Source organism: Coregonus clupeaformis, chromosome 37 (genome assembly GCF_020615455.1).
Source record: "Coregonus clupeaformis isolate EN_2021a chromosome 37, ASM2061545v1, whole genome shotgun sequence".
NCBI lineage: Eukaryota > Metazoa > Chordata > Actinopteri > Salmoniformes > Salmonidae > Coregonus > Coregonus clupeaformis.
The window spans coordinates 12,569,094-12,587,665 of record NC_059228.1 but is presented as its reverse complement, the minus strand read 5'-3'; the positions used below and the strand labels follow the sequence as shown (position 1 = coordinate 12,587,665).

At 44.1% G+C, this 18,572-nt stretch overlaps 1 protein-coding gene across 2 annotated transcripts in view; it reads left to right on the top strand.

The window, feature by feature from the left end:
- The first annotated feature begins 25 nt into the window (after window positions 1–25).
- LOC121553627 (lysophosphatidylserine lipase ABHD12) overlaps window positions 26–18,572 on the top strand; it is a 42,003-nt gene continuing 23,456 nt past the window's right edge. The window contains exons 1-2 of one of the 2 annotated variants that reach the window (XM_041866885.1): window positions 26–119; window positions 755–929. In XM_041866885.1, the coding sequence (XP_041722819.1) occupies window positions 757–929 (173 nt within the window). In that variant the 5' untranslated portion in view covers window positions 26–119; window positions 755–756. Of the gene's footprint in view, window positions 120–523; window positions 930–18,572 lie in introns of those variants that run through there. The other variant, XM_041866886.1, reaches the window with a different exon arrangement.

Below are 18,572 nucleotides of genomic sequence, written 5' to 3'. Positions count from 1 at the left end.
TATGGGTACCGATGAAAGACAAACCAAACCAACCACATCTGCTGCTGCCACCGTGGCGGACAGCAAATTACCGGTGTCCTCGCTTGTCATGTTGTCAGTTTAATAAGAAAGAAAAAAAGGTATTATATTTTTGTAATTGTTATTTTATTAAAGCCATAAAACATTTTTGCATTCGAATATAAGAACAAACAACACGTTGTGTTGCTTAGCTAGTTAGCGACGTTAGCTTTAGCTAGCTAACGAGTTTCTGTGTTTCACGCAAAAGCACTTGCTGTCAGTTTATGTTAACTAGCTAGTATACAGTTTAGAAGTCACAGTTAATATGTTAGCTAGTTCAATTTTGGAATATGTGGGGGTTTATTCTGAAATAACATGTAGCTAGATAAGGTGGTGTGTTTTGAAAAGTGGCTAGCTAGCTATGTAGCTACATTTCCCTTACAAAGATGGCGTACTGGTATGTTCTGATCGGCTTAAATGGGGAACCTAGGGGAAAGGTTGATTTGATCAGCTGGTCTCTGCAGATATCGGACTTGTACAAACAATGTAGCTAGCAAAAGTGCTGATTGTCAGCGGTGCTGGGTGAGAAAACAACGGCACCCTGACCTCATCTTTACCCGGCTTCTTACGGAGAATTTGTTGCCAAGCTACATCACCGGCGCTGTCTAGTGTTGCTGTCAAATCAAATGCAGTAGTGATAGACGGTGTTTTACCTCATATTGTCGCGTTTCTTTCACATTCTGCTTTTACATTTCAGTGATGCGAAAGCGAAATAACTCGCTCACCGTGGACCATGACAGCTCTTCCACCAACACATTGCTGGACAGCAGTCCGGATTTAAACTACTGTCACAAGAGAGGGGAAGGGGTTCCCGAGCCTTCTGTCCCATCTGGCTCGGAATCGGACAAAACAATGGGCAGACCATTTAGAAGGTAAGGCATGTTTGCACCATGGAAGTCTGATAGGCAACCAACACTTATCCGGCCAGTACACTAATCTCATTACTGTGGTGGCAACTGTGTTGTGGAATACTGTTGGGGTTCAATAATACAAATGTGTATTTAAGAAACAGACTTTAATTCATACTTCCACTCCAGGCAGTCTAACATGAGGACATATTCATAATACATTTTTTAAATCACATTACACCCAAAGCTTTGATTAGGCTATAGGAGGGCCATTTCACTGTGAATACGTTTTTAGTCATACAAAACAGTTATACCTCTGCCTCCGGTCACACAGGTTTTACTGGATGACTGAAGTTCTCTTTTTGTTAGGAGTAGAACTGCTTGGGGCAGGTGTGGAACGATGTACATACCATAGGCACAGGGCTGTTGATATGCTGATAACTGAGGATGGTGCTTTGAGTTACATCTTAAGACCTATGGGTATGCCCACATGACTTATGTGATTACTCTGTCTTCCAAGTGAATACTTTATAATCCCCTTATTATACACTACATGACCAAAGTATGTGGACACCTGCTTGTCGAACATATCATTCCAAAATCATGGACATTAATATGGAGTTAGTCCCCCCTTTGCTGTTATAACAGCCTCCACTCTTCTGGGAAGGCTTTCCACTAGATGTTGGAACATTGCTGCGGGACCTGCTTCCATTTAGCCACAAGCATTAGTGAGGTCAGGCGATTAGGCCTGGCTCGCAGTCGGCGTTCCAATTCATCCCTAAGGTGTTCGATGGGATTGAGGTCAGGTCTCTGTGCAGGCCAGTCAAGTTCTTCCACACCGATCTCAACAAACCATTTCTGTATGGACCTCGCTTTGTGCACGGGGACATTGTCATGCTGAAACAGGAAAGGGCTTTCCCAAAACTGTTGCCACAAAGTTGGAAGCACAGAGTCGTCTAGAATGTCATTGTATGCTGTAGCGTTAAGATTTCACTACACTGGAACTAAGGGGCCTGAACCATGAAAAACAGCCCCAGACCATTATTCCTCCTCCACCAAACTTTACAGTTGGCACTACGCATTCGGGCAGGTGGCGTTCTCTTGCTCCAGAGTCCAATGGCGGAGAGCTTTACACCACTCCAGCCGACGCTTGGCATTGTGCATGGTGATCTTAGGCTTCTGTGTGGCTGCTCGGCGTTGGAAACCCATTTCATGAAGCTCCCGACGAACAGTTCTTATGCTGACGTTGCTTCCAGAGGCAGTTTGGAACTCTGTGTTGAGTGTTGCAAACGAGGACAGACGGCTGAGTCATTGTCGCTCTTAGATGTTTCCATTTCACAATAACAGCACTTACAGTTGACCGGGGCAGCTCTAGCAGGGCAGAAAAAAGGTCATCCCTATACTTTGAGCTAGTTACTCAAATGACAGTAGCTCAGCAGCACATTGTTGGACTATATACAGTTGAAGTCGGAAGTTTACATACACCTTAGCCAAATACATTTAAACTCAGTTTTTCACAATTCCTGACATTTCATCCTAGTAAAAATTCCCTGTTTTAGGTCAGTTAGGATCACCACTTTATTTTAAGAATGTGAAATGTCAGAATAATAGTAGAGAGAATGATTTATTTTAGCTTTTATTTATTTTATCATATTCCCACTGGATCAGAAGTTTACATACACTCAATTAGTATTTGGTAGCATTGCCTTTAAATTGTTTAACTTGGGTCAAATGTTTCGGGTAGCCTTCCACAAGCTTCCCACAATAAGTTGGGTGAATTTTGGCCCATTCCTCCTGACAGAGCTGGTGTAACTGAGTCAGATTTGTAGGCCTCCTTGCTCGCACACACTTTTTCAGTTCTGCCCACACATTTTCTATAGGATTGAGGTCAGGGCTTTGTGATGGCCACTCCAATACCTTGACTTTGTTGTCCTTAAGCCATTTTGCCACAACTTTGGAAGTATGCTTGGGGTCATTGTCCATTAGGAAGACCCATTTGCGACCAAGCTTTAACTTCCTGACTGATGTCTTGAGATGTTGCTTCAATATATATCCACATAAGTTTCCTTCCTCATGATGCCATCTATTTTGTGAAGTGCACCAGTCCCTCCTGCAGCAAAGCATCCCCACGGCGGCAGGTAGCTTAGTGGGTAAGAGCGTTGTGCCAGTAACCGAAAGGTCGCTGGTTCTAATCCCCGAGCTGACTAGGTGAAAAATCTGTCGATGTGCCCTTAAGCAAGGCACTTAACCCTAATTGCTCCTGTAAGTCGCTCTGGATAAGAGCGTCTGCTAAATGACTAAAATGTAAATGTAAAATGTAAAATGATGATGCTGCCACCCCCGTGTTCTTCGGCTTGCAAGCCACCGCCTTTTTCCTCCAAACATAACGATGGTCATTATGGCCAAACAGTTCTATTTTTGTTTCATCAGACCAGAGGACATTTCTCCAAAAAGTGCGATCTTTGTCCCTATGTGCAGTTGCAAACCGTAGTCTGGCTTTTTTATGGCGGTTTTGGAGCAGTGGCTTCTTCCTTGCTGAGCGGCCTTTCAGGTTATGTCGATATAGGACTTTTACTGTGGATATAGATACTTTTGTAACTGTTTCCTCCAGCATCTTCACAAGGTCCTTTGCTTTTGTTCTGGGATTGATTTTCACTTTTTGCACCAAAGTACGTTCATCTATAGGAGACAGAACACGTCTCCTTCCTGAGCGGTATGACGGCTGCGTGGTCCCATGGTGTTTATACTTGCGTACTATTGTTTGTGCAGATGAACGTGGTACCTTCAGGCGTTTGGAAATTGCTCCCAAGGATGAACCAGACTTGTGGAGGTCTACAATTTCTTTTCTGAGGTCTTGGCTGAATTCTTTTGATTTTCCCATGATGTCGAGCAAAGAGGCACTGAGTTTGAATGTAGGCCTTGAAATACATCCACAGGTACACCTCCAGTTGACTCAAATGATGTCAATTAGCCTATCAGAAGCTTCTAAAGCCATGACATCATTTTCTGGAATTTTCCAAGCTGGTTAAAGGCACAGTCAACTTAGTGTATGTAAACTTCTGACCCACTGGAATTGTGATACAGTGAATTATAAGTGAAATAATCTGTCTGTAAACAATTGTTGAAAAATTACTTGTCATGCACAAAGTATATGTCCTAACCGACTTGCCAAAACTATAGTTTGTTAACAAGAAATGTGTGTAGTGGTTGAAAAACGATTTTTAATGACTCCAACCTAAGTGTATGTAAACTTCCGACTTCAACTGTATCGAGCCTACTGTATCTATTTATTTTTAATCAGAAACGCACAGCAAGGTAATATGCTATTACTTAATCAAGCTAATTTTCCTCTCCAAAATCTTCTTTGTGTAACCACTCCTGATCCTGGGAGAGCAGAGAAACTGTTTGGTGTCACCTAGGCTAAGCTGTGTTGTTTTGATAGATTTCTGTAGTAACAAGATTCATGTAAGTAACGCATGTATTTATACTAAAAACAATAAGTAGCCTACGCTAACATCCCACACAAACGGGTATAAATCCGTCCGAGATTTATTCTTGCAAAACGATAACAAAGCTACCTATTTTATGCATTGTTATTGTGACTTGTTCCTGAAAGAAGTACCTAATTGCAGACTCATGGAATTCAAACTTGTAATTGTACTGTATTCATGAAACCCATGTTGATGCATCAGTGATCATCAAGCAAATGTGATTGCTATTGCTGCCCACTTCACATTCCAAGACTAATATTGGGAAGTGTGATGAGTCATTCTAGCCTAGCGCTTGGTTGTTTTTAGCCCGCCACTCTTATCTTGAAAGACAGTCTTCAGTTCACTCAAGAGAGTAGGGGCTGGCTTGAGGTGAATAGAATACTCTGATTAAATATTCAATAGCCTCGGTCTCCTTTCAGAACCTTGGCCTGTCGCCAAGGTTAGGTAGAGTGAGAGAGATGAGCTTTGAGGCTTGTTTATGACCCCTGTCCACTGAGTGAATACAGCTCTATCTCGACAATAAATAGACTGTGGCTTGCCATTGGCTCTAGTTAAGAATGCATTGCATTCCATTTCATTTGTCTGAGCTAGTCATTGGGGTTTGGTGACTGATTATTAGAGACCTCATGAAGAGGTATTTTTAGTGCCAAGATTCTCAGTCCTTGAAGCTCATGTAACCACTTGGACTGATGCCAGTTCACATCAGGACAATGGTCAGGTCCTTAGTCACTATCCTGTTCAGAGAACTGGAATTCAGGCCAGAACTCAACACTACCATGTTGGAGTGATTCACATTTGAGTTGGCTGACTATGATAATGTTAAAGAACAACAAGCTTGCTGGTTAGAAAACATCCTTCAAGGACACCTCTTGTGATCACTAAACTCCACTAACTGGGTGGGAGGACAGAGGACCATGTGATTTTGTTCTGATCATTGGGACAGCTGTGACATGAAGTTCTGTCTTTAGTGATGGCGATAAATATTATTCTGCATGCGACATCTCCATTGCTATTTTGCCCCTCTTTCAGAGAAGAAATTCTACTCACTTGGCCTGATTCTGTTACCTCAGTGGTAGGGCAGGGGTATTGGCCAGTTAAGCTTAAGAACACTATTAAACCGTAAGCTCCAAGGTATCAAGACTAGATTAGAACTTGCTCAAATTTGCTGTTTTGGCTACAGCTGCTTCAAACTCTTTTCTGGTTGTGAATTTGGTCCATTGATGGGACATCCAATAGAAACTTGTACAGGACAGGACCATTGCAAATAGGCACACTGCTAATTTGCAGTGGCATCACTGATAAAACAAATCACAGAAGGCCGGCTGAAAAGCCAGGGACACTCATTTGTGCAAAGGAAAGAAGAACCGAGAGAATAATGCAGTTTCCCTTCCCTCCTGCGGGATCTGTACCTCTATGTAGCTTAATACATTACACAGCGACTTTCAGTTCCCACTTGGTGCTCCCCTCGTTTACCCACACCCCAGGAACAGGCTTCCCAGGGTCACTCTGTTTCCTTGGTGTCTCTGCCTACTTGGTTTATTGACGTGTCATGTGTTGTACCTGTCAGTCTATTCCCACAGCTGTAATCTGTCAAGATGACTGCACAGTTTTTTTTCTCTCTCTGTTTTGTCTCAATTTGTCAGATTTGCAATCGTCAAGACTGTTAGCTACTGCTCAGGCCCTGTCATAGTGCATTTACCTGTTTCCAATAACCACACTATAATCAGTCAGACACTGAGACACAAAGGTCTTGCAGATTCACTTCCTGTATTTTGTTTTGTCTCATTACAACAATTTGCCTTATGTCATTTTTAGCATTACGTTCCTCAACAGAAAGTCCAGAAGACATTGTCTGACCTTTGGCCTAATTTGGCAGCAAATGCCCCACTTCTTAATCAAACTATTAGACTAAGTTTAGGGATATTGATTTACTCTGCAGAAATGAGTGCCAGTTCCTTAGCGTATTTAGCTACGGTCATCTCTTTTTGCCTTGAAGTCTCAGCCAGCCAGTTAGTCTTATAGTGGCCTGGTCATCATATTGCAGGATGGACTGCACCATCATATTCTTATGTCATTTTTTCACTGTGTTTCTAGACTGAGTGTAATGTCACGCTGCTTGCTTAGCGAAGTACTACTTCCTCCCGATTCAGCCCATACCGGACGCGAACTCGAGACCTCTGCCTTGCTAGCACACGTGACCGCCTCCAAAGCGTCCTAAGTCAGCGCCATGCGAAAAGGCTGAGGAGTACGTTTCACATATTCCCATGTGCTACATGAGCAGGGGCTAGCTGTTCTGTATGCTACTGCACAGCAGTACGGGGCTGTTGGGTGGTGCATAACTACAGTAGTGCAGTCACCCTTAGATACATGAACCGACTGTACTAACGCACATGAATAACCCCTCCCACCACCACCACGGCTAGCTGACATACAGTTGAAGTCGGAAGTTTACATACACTTAGGTTTGAGTCATTAAAACTCATTTTTCAACCTCTCCACAAATTTCTTGTCCTAACCGACTTGCCAAAACTATAGTTTGTTAACATCTACTTTGTGCATGACACAAGTAATTTTTCCAACAATTGTTTACAGACAGATTATTTCACTTACAATTCATTGTATCACAATTCCAGTGGGTCAGAAGTTTACATACACTAAGTTGACGGTGCCTTTAAACCGCTTGGAAAATTCCAGAAAATGATTTCATAGCTTTAGAAGCTTCTGATAGGCTAATTGACATCATTTGAGTCAATTGGAGGTGTACAATTTGTAAGTCGCTCTGGATAAGAGCGTCTGCTAAATGACGTAAATGTAAATGTACCTGTGGATGTATTTCAAGGCCTAACTTCAAACTCGGTGCCTCTTTTCTTGACATCATGGGAAAATCAAAAGAAATCAGCCAAGACCTCAGAAAAGAAATTGTAGACCTCCACAAGTCTAGTTCATCCTTGGGAGCAATTTCCAAATGCCTGAAAGTACCACGTTCATCTGTGCAAACAATAGTACGCAAGTATAAACACCATGGGACAACGCAGCCGTCATACCACTCAGGAAGTAGACGCGTTCTGTCTCCTATAGATGAACGTACTTTGGTGCGAAAAGTGAAAATCAATCCCAGAACAACAGCAAAGGACCTTGTGAAAATGCTGGAGGAAACAGGTACAAAAGTATATATATCCACAGTAAAACGAGTCCTATATCGACATAACCTGAAAGGCCGCTCAGCAAGGAAGAAGCCACTGCTCCAAAACCGCCATTAAAAAAGCCAGACTACGGTTTGCAACTGCACATGGGGACAAAGTTTGTACTTTTTGGAGAAATGTCCTCTGGTCTGATGAAACAAAAATAGAACTGTTTGGCCATAATGACCATCGTTATGTTTGGAGGAAAAAGGCGGTGGCTTGCAAGCCGAAGAACACCATCCCAACCGTGGCAGCATCATGCTGTGGGGGTGCTTTGCTGCAGGAGGGACTGGTGCACTTCACAAAATAGATGGCATCATGAGGAAGGAAAATAATGTGGATATATTGAAGCAACATCTCAAGACATCAGTCAGGAAGTTAAAGCTTGGTCGCAAATAGATCTTCCAAATGGACAATGACCCCAAGCATACTTCCAAAGTTGTGGCAAAATGGCATAAGGACAACAAAGTCAAGGTATTGGAGTGGCCATCACAAAGCCCTGACCTCAATCCTATAGAAAAGTTGTGGGCAAAACTGAAAAAGCGTGTGCGAGCAAGGAGGCCTACAAACCTGACTCAGTTACACCAGCTCTGTCAGGAGGAATGGGCCAAAATTCACCCAACTTATTGTGGGAAGCTTGTGGAAGGCTACCCGAAACATTTGACCCAAGTTAAACAATTTAAAGCAATGCTACCAAATACTAATTGAGTGTATGTAAACTTCTGACCCACTGGGAATGTGATGAAAGAAATAAAAGCTGAAATAAATCCTTCTCTCTACTATTATTCTGACATTTCACATTCTTAAAATAAAGTGGTGATCCTAACTGACCTAAGACAGGTAATCTTTACTAGGATTAAATGTCAGGAATTGTGAAATTTTCAATTTTAAATGTATTTGGCTAAGGTGTATGTAAACTTCCGATTTCAACTGTATATAGTCCAATTTGACCTTCATGTTGCAAATTACATCAACCAAGTAATTTCAGTGGCCCTTTGCCAGCAACTTCAATGGGTCCTCCTGGCTTGCAGTTGGCTCATGATGATCTGACTGGAAGGAACCTTGCACACAAGGGTGACAAGTGTGAATGTTCTGTGGCTGTGCCCGTAAATCTCCTAAGGGAAATCGTGCTAAGCACCCAGTATCAAGTTTATTGAGGAAATTGGAAGGGAAAAACATGGATGGAAAAACTAGTGTTAACTCATTTAGTGTTGTTGCTAAATTCTGCTTAAAACCCAAATATTGATTAGCTTATAGGGGACCACAGTGCACATGTACTATGACCCTGTAGTTGCTTCAGATTATGTCCGACTGTGCCAGCCAGACCTCCTAGCTATTAAAATATTGCTTTTTTATGCCCTTCATACCAAACCACAGCATGCTGTTTTTTAACTAAGTTTATATTATTTGTTGTGATTGCTCTGACTGGCCCACCCATAAGGAGATTCATTATTTTGGTTTGATTGGCCCTGTTAGATGCTGTTTAGGCTCAAGCGGCCGTGGCTGGAATTGACTGTGTCATGGCTGTTATTTCAGGATCCCTCTTGACAGCTCTCCCATTGCTAGCAGAGGATTTCTCTCTCTATGGAATATAGTGTGGGTGTGCTGTGCTCATCGCTGAGGTGCTTTTTTAGAAGCCTCACTTGGAACATGATGGTCAACTCTCTCGTGGGCTGAAGTATTCTAACTTGAGGTTGAGACAAAAGTTCAGCCTGCATGGTGCCAATGACCAAGAAGAATCTGGTTTCAGACACTGAAGCTGTTAACCTTGGCAGTGCTTCTCCTGCAGCTAATGTACAGCAGTAGTCAAGGGGTTCTAATATATTTATCTGCCAAACTTAGCTCTAGTGTTATGGAGCATTGTTGTGGTTTTTGTTGAATCTACTGCAACTCATATTCTGCTGTGAGCACCAATCTGTTTATATTATTTTGGTCCTTGGAGATCCCTTTGGTTATACCTGACCCCTGACTGTCTCGTGGTCTTGCTCTGGTCCTAGGGCCCTAGCCTGTTCTTTTTCAGCCCAACCAGACAGGCTGGCATTGACACTGCTCAAAGCCTCTTCTCAAAATCCCATGTCAGACTGCATTAGTTATCTCCTGCCCTGATTGGCCCTACTCTGGCAGCCATGGCTCTGTCAAGGTCCTGGCTGTTACACTGTCACCTTGGACAGGGGGAAGGGAAGCCCTCTACAGGGAGCCATGGCGAAGCAGCACTGGCCACAGCATGGACCACTGTCTTCTGGATGAATAGCTGAATGATAGTTTAAATTAATCATCAATTTAGTGATTTGAAACCACACTGCCATGATATTGTCGCCTTGTTTTACATGGGTTTATTGAAGTCCTCATGAATCTGATTAATTAATGATTAGTGCAGCAGGTAGCCTAGCGGTTAGCTTAGCATTGGGCCAATAACCGAAAGGTGGCTGGTTCGAATACCTGAGCCGACAAGATGAAAAATCTGTCTGTGCCCTTGAGCAAGGCACTTAACCCTAATTTGCTCCTAGGGCGCCGTACTACTATGACTGCCCCTGTAATCTCTGCCAAGCAGAGGACCAATGTGATCTAATGCAATGTAGCTTCACCTCATCATGTCTACCAGGCTGTAATCAGGTCCATATGGCAGCAGGCCCCTCCGCTGAGCTAAACGCATTAGCTGGCCTCCAGGCGTTAGCAGGGCAGGTGTTGTGTCCTGCTGGCTTGTTGCGCCACTGTTGATCAACAGTGCCTCCTGCTGTGCTGCCTGTTTCCACCCTATGCAGGTATATCTGTTTGCGTAACAATTCAGTCAAGGTTCATCTATACTTGGCAATTAGCCTTCACCCCACCGATGTCCTTGGTTCTACTGGAGCTCTGTCTGCAGTAGCTACCCCATAAGAAAACGCTGGGCCCCACGTGCCTTTTGAAATTAGACCATCTGTTTGGTTGGCATGACGGGTGCACTGCTTGTTCTGAACAAAGCAAGAGTGCGATCTGCTTTGTCAAAACTGGTCAGCCTTGCGCTCCAGTTGCGCTACATCTGCCACAGTGTTCAAAACCTAGCTTATTTGTTTCATTATCTGTGGAGGAGGATGTTGGGCATTTTCTCTGTTATATCCCTCTGGTATATGTACTGGTATGCACACTCACACAAGCGTGACGGTGAAGTACGGCAGAGTCTAGATGGGAACTAGTGACTCATTGCCACTTATCAAGTATTTCTCATGGGTGGAGTTCCAAAGAGACTTCCAATACAAAAGGAATACTGCATAGGCTAATAACTTTGTCTGACACGGTAGGAAAAGAGAAAAACAAGAAGAAAAAAACAAAACAAGGACATGCCTCTACCACAGATAGAACAAGGAGCCAGATGTTTCACCGGATGTATAACTCTGAAGCGTACGGTTGGAATTTCTACTCCCGACCAAATATGTTGAGTAGAGGAAGCCCAGTGGCCTGCAGTGGGAGAGTATGGAGCGAGATGGACCAGGGCCGACATTCTGCAGATGTTCTCATCGAAGAAAATCAAGATCTTGATAGTTTTCTGTTCCCAAAACGACAATCTGTTACGAACAGAGTGCACTAAGTTTTGTAGACTTGACCATTTGCCAAAGTTTCTAAAAATTGTGTTTACAAGGTGTGCAACTTGGGGCGAATTGAGTTATTACATGCGTACACTTCACAGAGAAGGTGTTCCCTAATGTTGGGCATACAGGTGTTCACCTTTATTTAACCAGGTAAGCCAGTTGAGAACAGGTTCTCATTTACAACTGCGACCTGGCCAAGATAAAGCAAAGTAGTGCAATAAAAACAACACAGAGTTACATATGGGGTAAAAAAAACAAAGTCAGAAATACAACAGAAAAATATATATACAGTGTGTGCAAATGTAGCAAGTTATGGAGGTAAGGCAATAAATAGGCTATAGTGCAGAATAATTACAATAGTATTAACACTGGAATGCTAGATGTGCAAGAGATGATGTGCAAATAGAGATACTGGGGTGCAAAAGAGCAAAATAAATAACAATATAGGGATGAGGTAGTTGGGTGGGCTAATTTCAGATGGGCTGTGTACAGGTGCAGTGATCGGTAAGGTGCTCTGACAACTGATGCTTAAAGTTATTGAGGGAGATAAGAGTCTCCAGCTTCAGAGATTTTTGCAATTCGTTCCAGTCATTGGCAGCAGAGAACTGGAAGGAATGGCGGCCAAAGGAGGTGTTGGCTTTGGGAATGACCAGTGAGATATACCTGCTGGATATGTTCACATTTCCCGATTTCCTGCTCCCAAATCTTTAATTCCGTCCATCCTCAACCCCAGGACGTGGGTGCTCACATTACACGATGGTTCCCTAGTTGATTCTGCTCTGTGTTTCTCTGTCGTATGAAAAATACATGTTTACACGCAAAAAGCGAGCTGCTTCATTAGTGTGCAGAAACATCAAAAAAGAGCAGAGGCGTAGGATATGGACCCACAAATTGTTGTTGGGCAGACGTGGACAATATGGACTTTGTATTCTACAGAGGGAATTGGAGGTAATGCGAGTCCCCTGTAGCTCAGTTGGTAGAGCATGGCGCTTGCAACGCCAGGGTTGTGGGTTCGTTTCACACGGGGGGCCAGTATGAAAATGTATGCACTCACTAACTGTAAGTCGCTCTGGATAAGAGCGTCTGCTAACTGACTAAAATGTAAATATAAAATGTTTAATATTGAAAAGGCAGCTGCGTTCTCTACAGCTCCACCAATCTTTCATCACCTCACTCCACACAGTTCGTTGTTGCTTTTCTCTTCACCATCATTGTTTTGGTCTCACATGCTGAGTGCTCATTGGCTATTGGTAGTAGTCCTTGCCCAATTGTAGCACTGCGCATACAACAAGACTCACAAAACAAATTTCTAACATGTCAGAAGATTATCGGGACATCTGACATGAGTCTGGATAACAGAACAGCCATCATCGGTGCGTCCTTGACTCCCTCAAACTAGTCCAGAGGATTTCACCCCGATCATGAAAATGTGTCTGGGACGGCAAAAACTTGGCGGAATTGTTTAGTGTATGCCCAGTATAACGGAAATATGCAAGTACATGCTAGAACACGCCAAGGATCTCGCTAGCTTGTGCTTGGGTCTGCCCACTATGCTTAAGTTGCTCCCATTGAAATCGACACAGATGAACTATCTTGGGTTAGTTATACACTGAACAAAAATATAAACTCAACATGTAAAGTGTTGGTCCCATGTTTCATGAGCTGAAATAAAAGATCCCAGAAATGTTCCATACGCACAAAAAGCTTATTTCTCTCATTTTGTGCGCAAATTTCTTTACATCCCTGTTAGGGAGCATTTCTCCTTTGCGAAGATAATCCATCCACCTGACAGCAGGTGTGGCATATCAAGAAGCTGATTAAACAGCAATGCCACAGATATGTCAGGTTTTGAGGAAGCGTGCAATTGGCATGCTGACTGCAGAAATGTCCACCAGAACAGTTGCCAGAGAATTAAATGTTCATTTCTCTACCGCCGCCAACGTCGTTTTAGAGAATTTGTCAGTACGTCCAACCAGCCTCACGACAACGTGTAACCACGCCACCCAGGATCTCCACATCTGGCTTCTTCACCTGCGGGATCGTCTGAGACCAGCCACCCGGACAACTGATGAAACTGGGTTTGCGCAACCGAAGAATGTCTGTCTCAGGGAAGCTCATCTACATGCTCGTCGTCCTCACCAGGGTCTTGACCTGACAGCAGTTCGGTGTGGTAACCGGTTTCAACTGTACCGGGTAGATGGCAGACAGCGTGTATGGCGTCCAGTGGGTAAGCGGTTTGCTGATGTCAACGTTGTGAACAGAGTGCCCCATGGTGGCGGTTGGGTTATGGTATGGCCAGGCATAAGCTACAGACAACGAACCCAATTTGCATTTTATCGATGGCAATTTGAGGCCCATTGTCCTGCCATTCATCCGTCACTATCACCTCGTGTTTCAGCTTGATAATGCACGGACCCATGTCGCAATTCCTGGAAGCTGAAAATGCCCCAGCTCTTCCATGGCCTGCATACTCACCAGACATGTCACCCGTTGAGCATGTTTGGGATGCTCTGGATCGACGTGTACGTCAGCGTGTTCCAGTTCCCGCCAATATCCAGCAACTTTGCACAGCCATTGAAGAGGAGTGGGACAACATTCCACAGGCCACAATCAACATGTCGCACCGCATGAGGCAAATGGTGGTCACACCAGATACTGACTGGTTTTCTGATCCACACCTCTACCTTTTTTTGAGGGTATCTGTGGTCAATAGATGCATATATGTATTCCCAGTCATGTGAAATCCATAGATTAGGGCCTAATGAATTTATTTCAATTGACTGATTTCCTTTTATATGAAATGTAACTCAGTAAAATCGTTAATTTTTGCATGTTGCATTTTTATAGTTTTGTTCAGTGTAAATGTCTTTGCCTCTACTGAGGGGGAAATGTAATTTCTACTCAGAGCCAATCAAATGCGAGGGCTGAATGCCACCGTTTCCATTCAAACTCGAAATCTGAAGTTCGCCGGACTTCCAATAGTCGAGTGAACAAGACTGGATTAGGAAGGCTGGCCACTCGAGACTGTGCTATTTAACAGTCATAAGATACTGTGATACCAAGCAACCAGATTAACTATTCCTTTTAAAATAATATGAATTTAAAAGCACTTTGAAATACCTTATGCAGGGCCAGTCAATCTGTGAAGATGAACTTTTTGGTGTGATAACTACAACCCTAAGTGGGATTGGGGGGTGGAACTCTCTGAGAGATCAGAGGTGGAGCTAATACAATGCATCCAAATAAAGGCATGGATAGTGTTTAATACGCCAGTGTCTGTCTAACTTGATATGTGTCGCTCTGTGTCTGTCTAATTTGTAAGTTGCTCTGGATAAGAGTGTCTGCTAAATGATGTAAATGTAAATGTACATCATTTAGCAGACACTCTTATCCAGAGCAACTTACAAATTAAATGTAAATGTGTCCCTCCCCTTCCCACTTGTCTGTCCCTCTTTCTCGCAGTGGCTTCTTGATAACGCAGTATCTAACAGGCTCTTTCAAGCACTCTGCATTATTCATAAAGCCAGAGAGAGCTCTGTGTACACTCTCCAAGGGGTTTTGCATGTCTGCACAAACTGCACTTGGTGCATTTTGAAGTCTGTGTGTGTGTCTTGCTTTTGTTAGAGCTGATGGAATCGATCTCTGGCAAAGATGGTCAGGTAGACAGGCTGAAAATAACAGCAGATGTAACAAACATCTTACATGTGAATGTAAGTAGGCTATTTAAGAAATAGACTAGATGAAATGGAGTAGGCCTAGGTCTAATTCAGGCTTTGTTAATCTAAAAATTAATTAACCTTGTCTATACTACAGAGTCTGTGACTGGATCCTTTCATACATATTCATTAAAGTGCAATTTAGTCCAGGATAAGGCTTAATTTAGGTCAGTTAAACTGTCCATAATGTAAAAAATTTAACATTTTTTTGTGAATTATCCATTGTACCCTATTCCCACTGACATGTCTGTAGCTCCATAAAGCAGTCCTTCCTGTGCCACTGCACTCATACAGTAAACATACAGTATCTGCACTGCTTGCTTTACGTTCATCACACATCCAGTAAATTAGAGGTTATTATGACACACCCCCAGTAGTGAAGATTACAGTTCCCCTGGCCCCCTTCCTCACTGACGCTCCAGCCACATTATCATGACATACAGAATCAGAGCCCCCGGGTGCACCGGGCCATAGAGATCCGCTATGAAACGCACCAGTGAGACTGCGGGACGGCAGCAGAGGGTCCACTCCAGCCCTCCCCTGACCTTTTGACATTGAGAGACATGAGCACATCCTTGCACGCATGCGTGCATATTGTCACACTCAGGTGCACACTGGGGTCATTGCTGTTCATTTCATTGGCGTCTGTTTCACGGATTGGAGGACGTTTTTGTTCCTCTGCTGCAGGGTGTGCTGTTCGGGCCTAGTATCTGTCAGGGACTGCACCCTCCATGTGTGGTAAGCTATGTCATAAGGCATGTCATCAATATTTGGTCTTAGGCCTCCCGAGTGGCGCAGCGGTCTAAGGCGAGGCGTTACTACAGACCCGGGTTCATTCCCAGGCTGTGCCACAAACGGCCATGGCCGGGAGTCCCATAGGACGGCGCACAATTGGCCCAGCGTTATCTGGGTTAGGGGAGTGTGTGGGTGGACCATTTCAGTTTGTCAGTGATGTGTACGCCAAGGAAATGTTAAGCTTTCCACCTTCTCCACTGCGGTCCCGTCGATGTGGATAGCTGTTTTCCAAAGTCCATAATCATCTCCTTTGGGAGATAATATGGTCGGCATTTGATTGTGAGGTATTGTAGATCGGGTGAATAAAAGGACTTGAGTTCCTGTATGTTCCTACAATTACACCATGAGTCGTTAATCATGAAACACACACCTCCTCCCTTCTGCTTCCCGGAGAGATATTTATTCCTGTCTGCACGATGAACTGAGAACCCATCTGGCTGGACTGATTTAGACAGAATATCCCCAGAGGGTCATGTTTCTGTGAAACAAAGTATGTTACAGGCCTTGATGTCTCTTTGGAAAGAAATCCTTGCCCGGAGCTCGTCGACTTTGTTAACCAGAGACTGAACATTAGCGAGTAGTATACTTGGAAGCGGTGGGTGGTGTGCGCGCCTCCTTAGTTGAACCAGCAGGCCGCTCCGAGTGCCTCTCCTTCGCCGGCGATGTTTTTGGTCAGCCGCTGGAATCAGTTCAATTGCCCTGGGGAGAGCAAACAAAGGATATGCTTCGGGAAAGTCATATTCCTGGTCGTAATGCTGGTGAGTTACTGCCGCACTGATATCCAATAGTTTTCCCCGGCTGTATGTGATGATACAAAATACTTTCTGAGCTAAGAATGTAAAAAATAATACTTAAAACAAAATACCGCAAAGTTTCCTAAGAGCTATTTGTGAGGCGACCATCTTCGTCTGCGCCAGGATTAATGAAATTTGTCTTGCTCACATTGAGGGAGAGGTTGTTGTCTTGGCACCACTGCCAGGTCTCTGACCCCTTCCCTATAGGCTGTCTCATCGTTGTCGGTGATCAGGCACACCACTGTTGTGTTGTCAGCAAGTCCAGGATCCAGTTACAGAGGAAGGTGTTTAGTCCCAGGGTCCTTAGCTTAGTGATGAGCTTTGTGGGCACTATGGTGTTAAAGGCTGAGCTGTAGTCAATGAATAGCATTCTCACATAGGTGTTCCTTTTGTCCAGGTGGGAAAGGGCAGTGTGGAGTGCAATTGAGATTGCGGTATGCGAATTGGAGTGGGTCTAGGGTTTCCGGGATGATGGCGTTGATATGAGCCATGACCAGCCTTTCATGAAAGCACTTCATGGCTACTGACGGGAGTACTACTGGGCAGTAGTCATTTAGGCAGGTTACCTTCACTTTCTTGGGCACAGGGACTATGGTGGTCTGTTTTAAACATGTCGGTATTACAGACTCGTTCAGGGAGAGGTTGAAAATGTCAGTGAGGACACTTGCCAGTTGGTCTGCCCGTGCTCTGAGTACACGTCCTGATAATCTGTCTGCCCCCGTGGCTTGTGAATGTTGACCTGTTTAAAGGTCTTGCTCACATCGGCTACGGAGAGCGTGATCACACAGTCGTCCGGAACAGCTGGTGCCATTATGCATGCTTCAGTGTTGCTTGCCTCGAAGCGAGCATAAAAGGCATTTAGCCCGTCTGGTAGGCTCGCGTCACTGGGCTGCTCGCGGCTGGGTTTCCCTTTTGTAGTCCGTAATAGTTTGCAAGCCATGCCACATCCGACGAGCGTCAGAGCCGGTGTAGGAGGATTTAATCTTAGTCCTGTATTGACGCTTTGCCTGTTTGATGGTTCGTCTGAGGGCATACAGTGGGAAAAAATGTATTTAGTCAGCCACCAATTGTGCAAGTTCTCCCACTTAAAAAGATGAGCGAGGCCTGTAATTTTCATCATAGGTACACGTCAACTATGACAGACAAAATGAGGAAAAAAATCCAGAAAATCACATTGTAGGATTTCTTATGAATTTATTTGCAAATTATGGTGGAAAATAAGTATTTGGTCAATAATAAAAGTTTCTCAATACTTTGTTATATACCCTTTGTTGGCAATGACACAGGTCAAACGTTTTCTGTAAGTCTTCACAAGGGTTTCACACACTGTTGCTGGTATTTTGGCCCATTCCTCCATGCAGATCTCCTCTAGAGCAGTGATGTTTTGGGGCTGTCGCTGGGCAACACGGACTTTCAACTCCCTCCAAAGATTTTCTATGGGGTTGATCTGGAGACTGGCTAGGCCACTCCAGGACCTTGAAATGCTTCTTACGAAGCCACTCCTTCGTTGCCCGGGCGGTGTGTTTGGGATCATTGTCATGCTGAAAGACCCAGCCACGTTTCATCTTCAATGCCCTTGCTGATGAAAGGAGGTTTTCACTCAAAATCTCACGATACATGGCCCCATTCATTCTTTCCTTTACACGGATCAGTTGTCCTGGTCCCTTTGCAGAAAAACAGCCCGAAAGCATGATGTTTCCACCCCCATGCTTCACAGTAGGTATGGTGTTCTTTGGATGCAACTCAGCATTCTTTGTCCTCCAAACACTACGAGTTGAGTTTTTACCAAAAAGTTATATTTTGGTTTCATCTGACCATATGACATTCTCCCAATCCTCTTCTGGATCATCTAAATGCACTCTAGCAAACTTCAGACGGGCCTGGACATGTACTGGCTTAAGCAGGGGGACACGTCTGGCACTGCAGGATTTGAGTCCCTGGCGGCGTAGCGTGTTACTGATGGTAGGCTTTGTTACTTTGGTCCCAGCTCTCTGCAGGTCATTCACTAGGTCCCCCCGTGTGGTTCTGGGATTTTTGCTCACCGTTCTTGTGATCATTTTGACCCCACGGGGTGAGATCTTGCGTGGAGCCCCAGATCGAGGGAGATTATCAGTGGTCTTGTA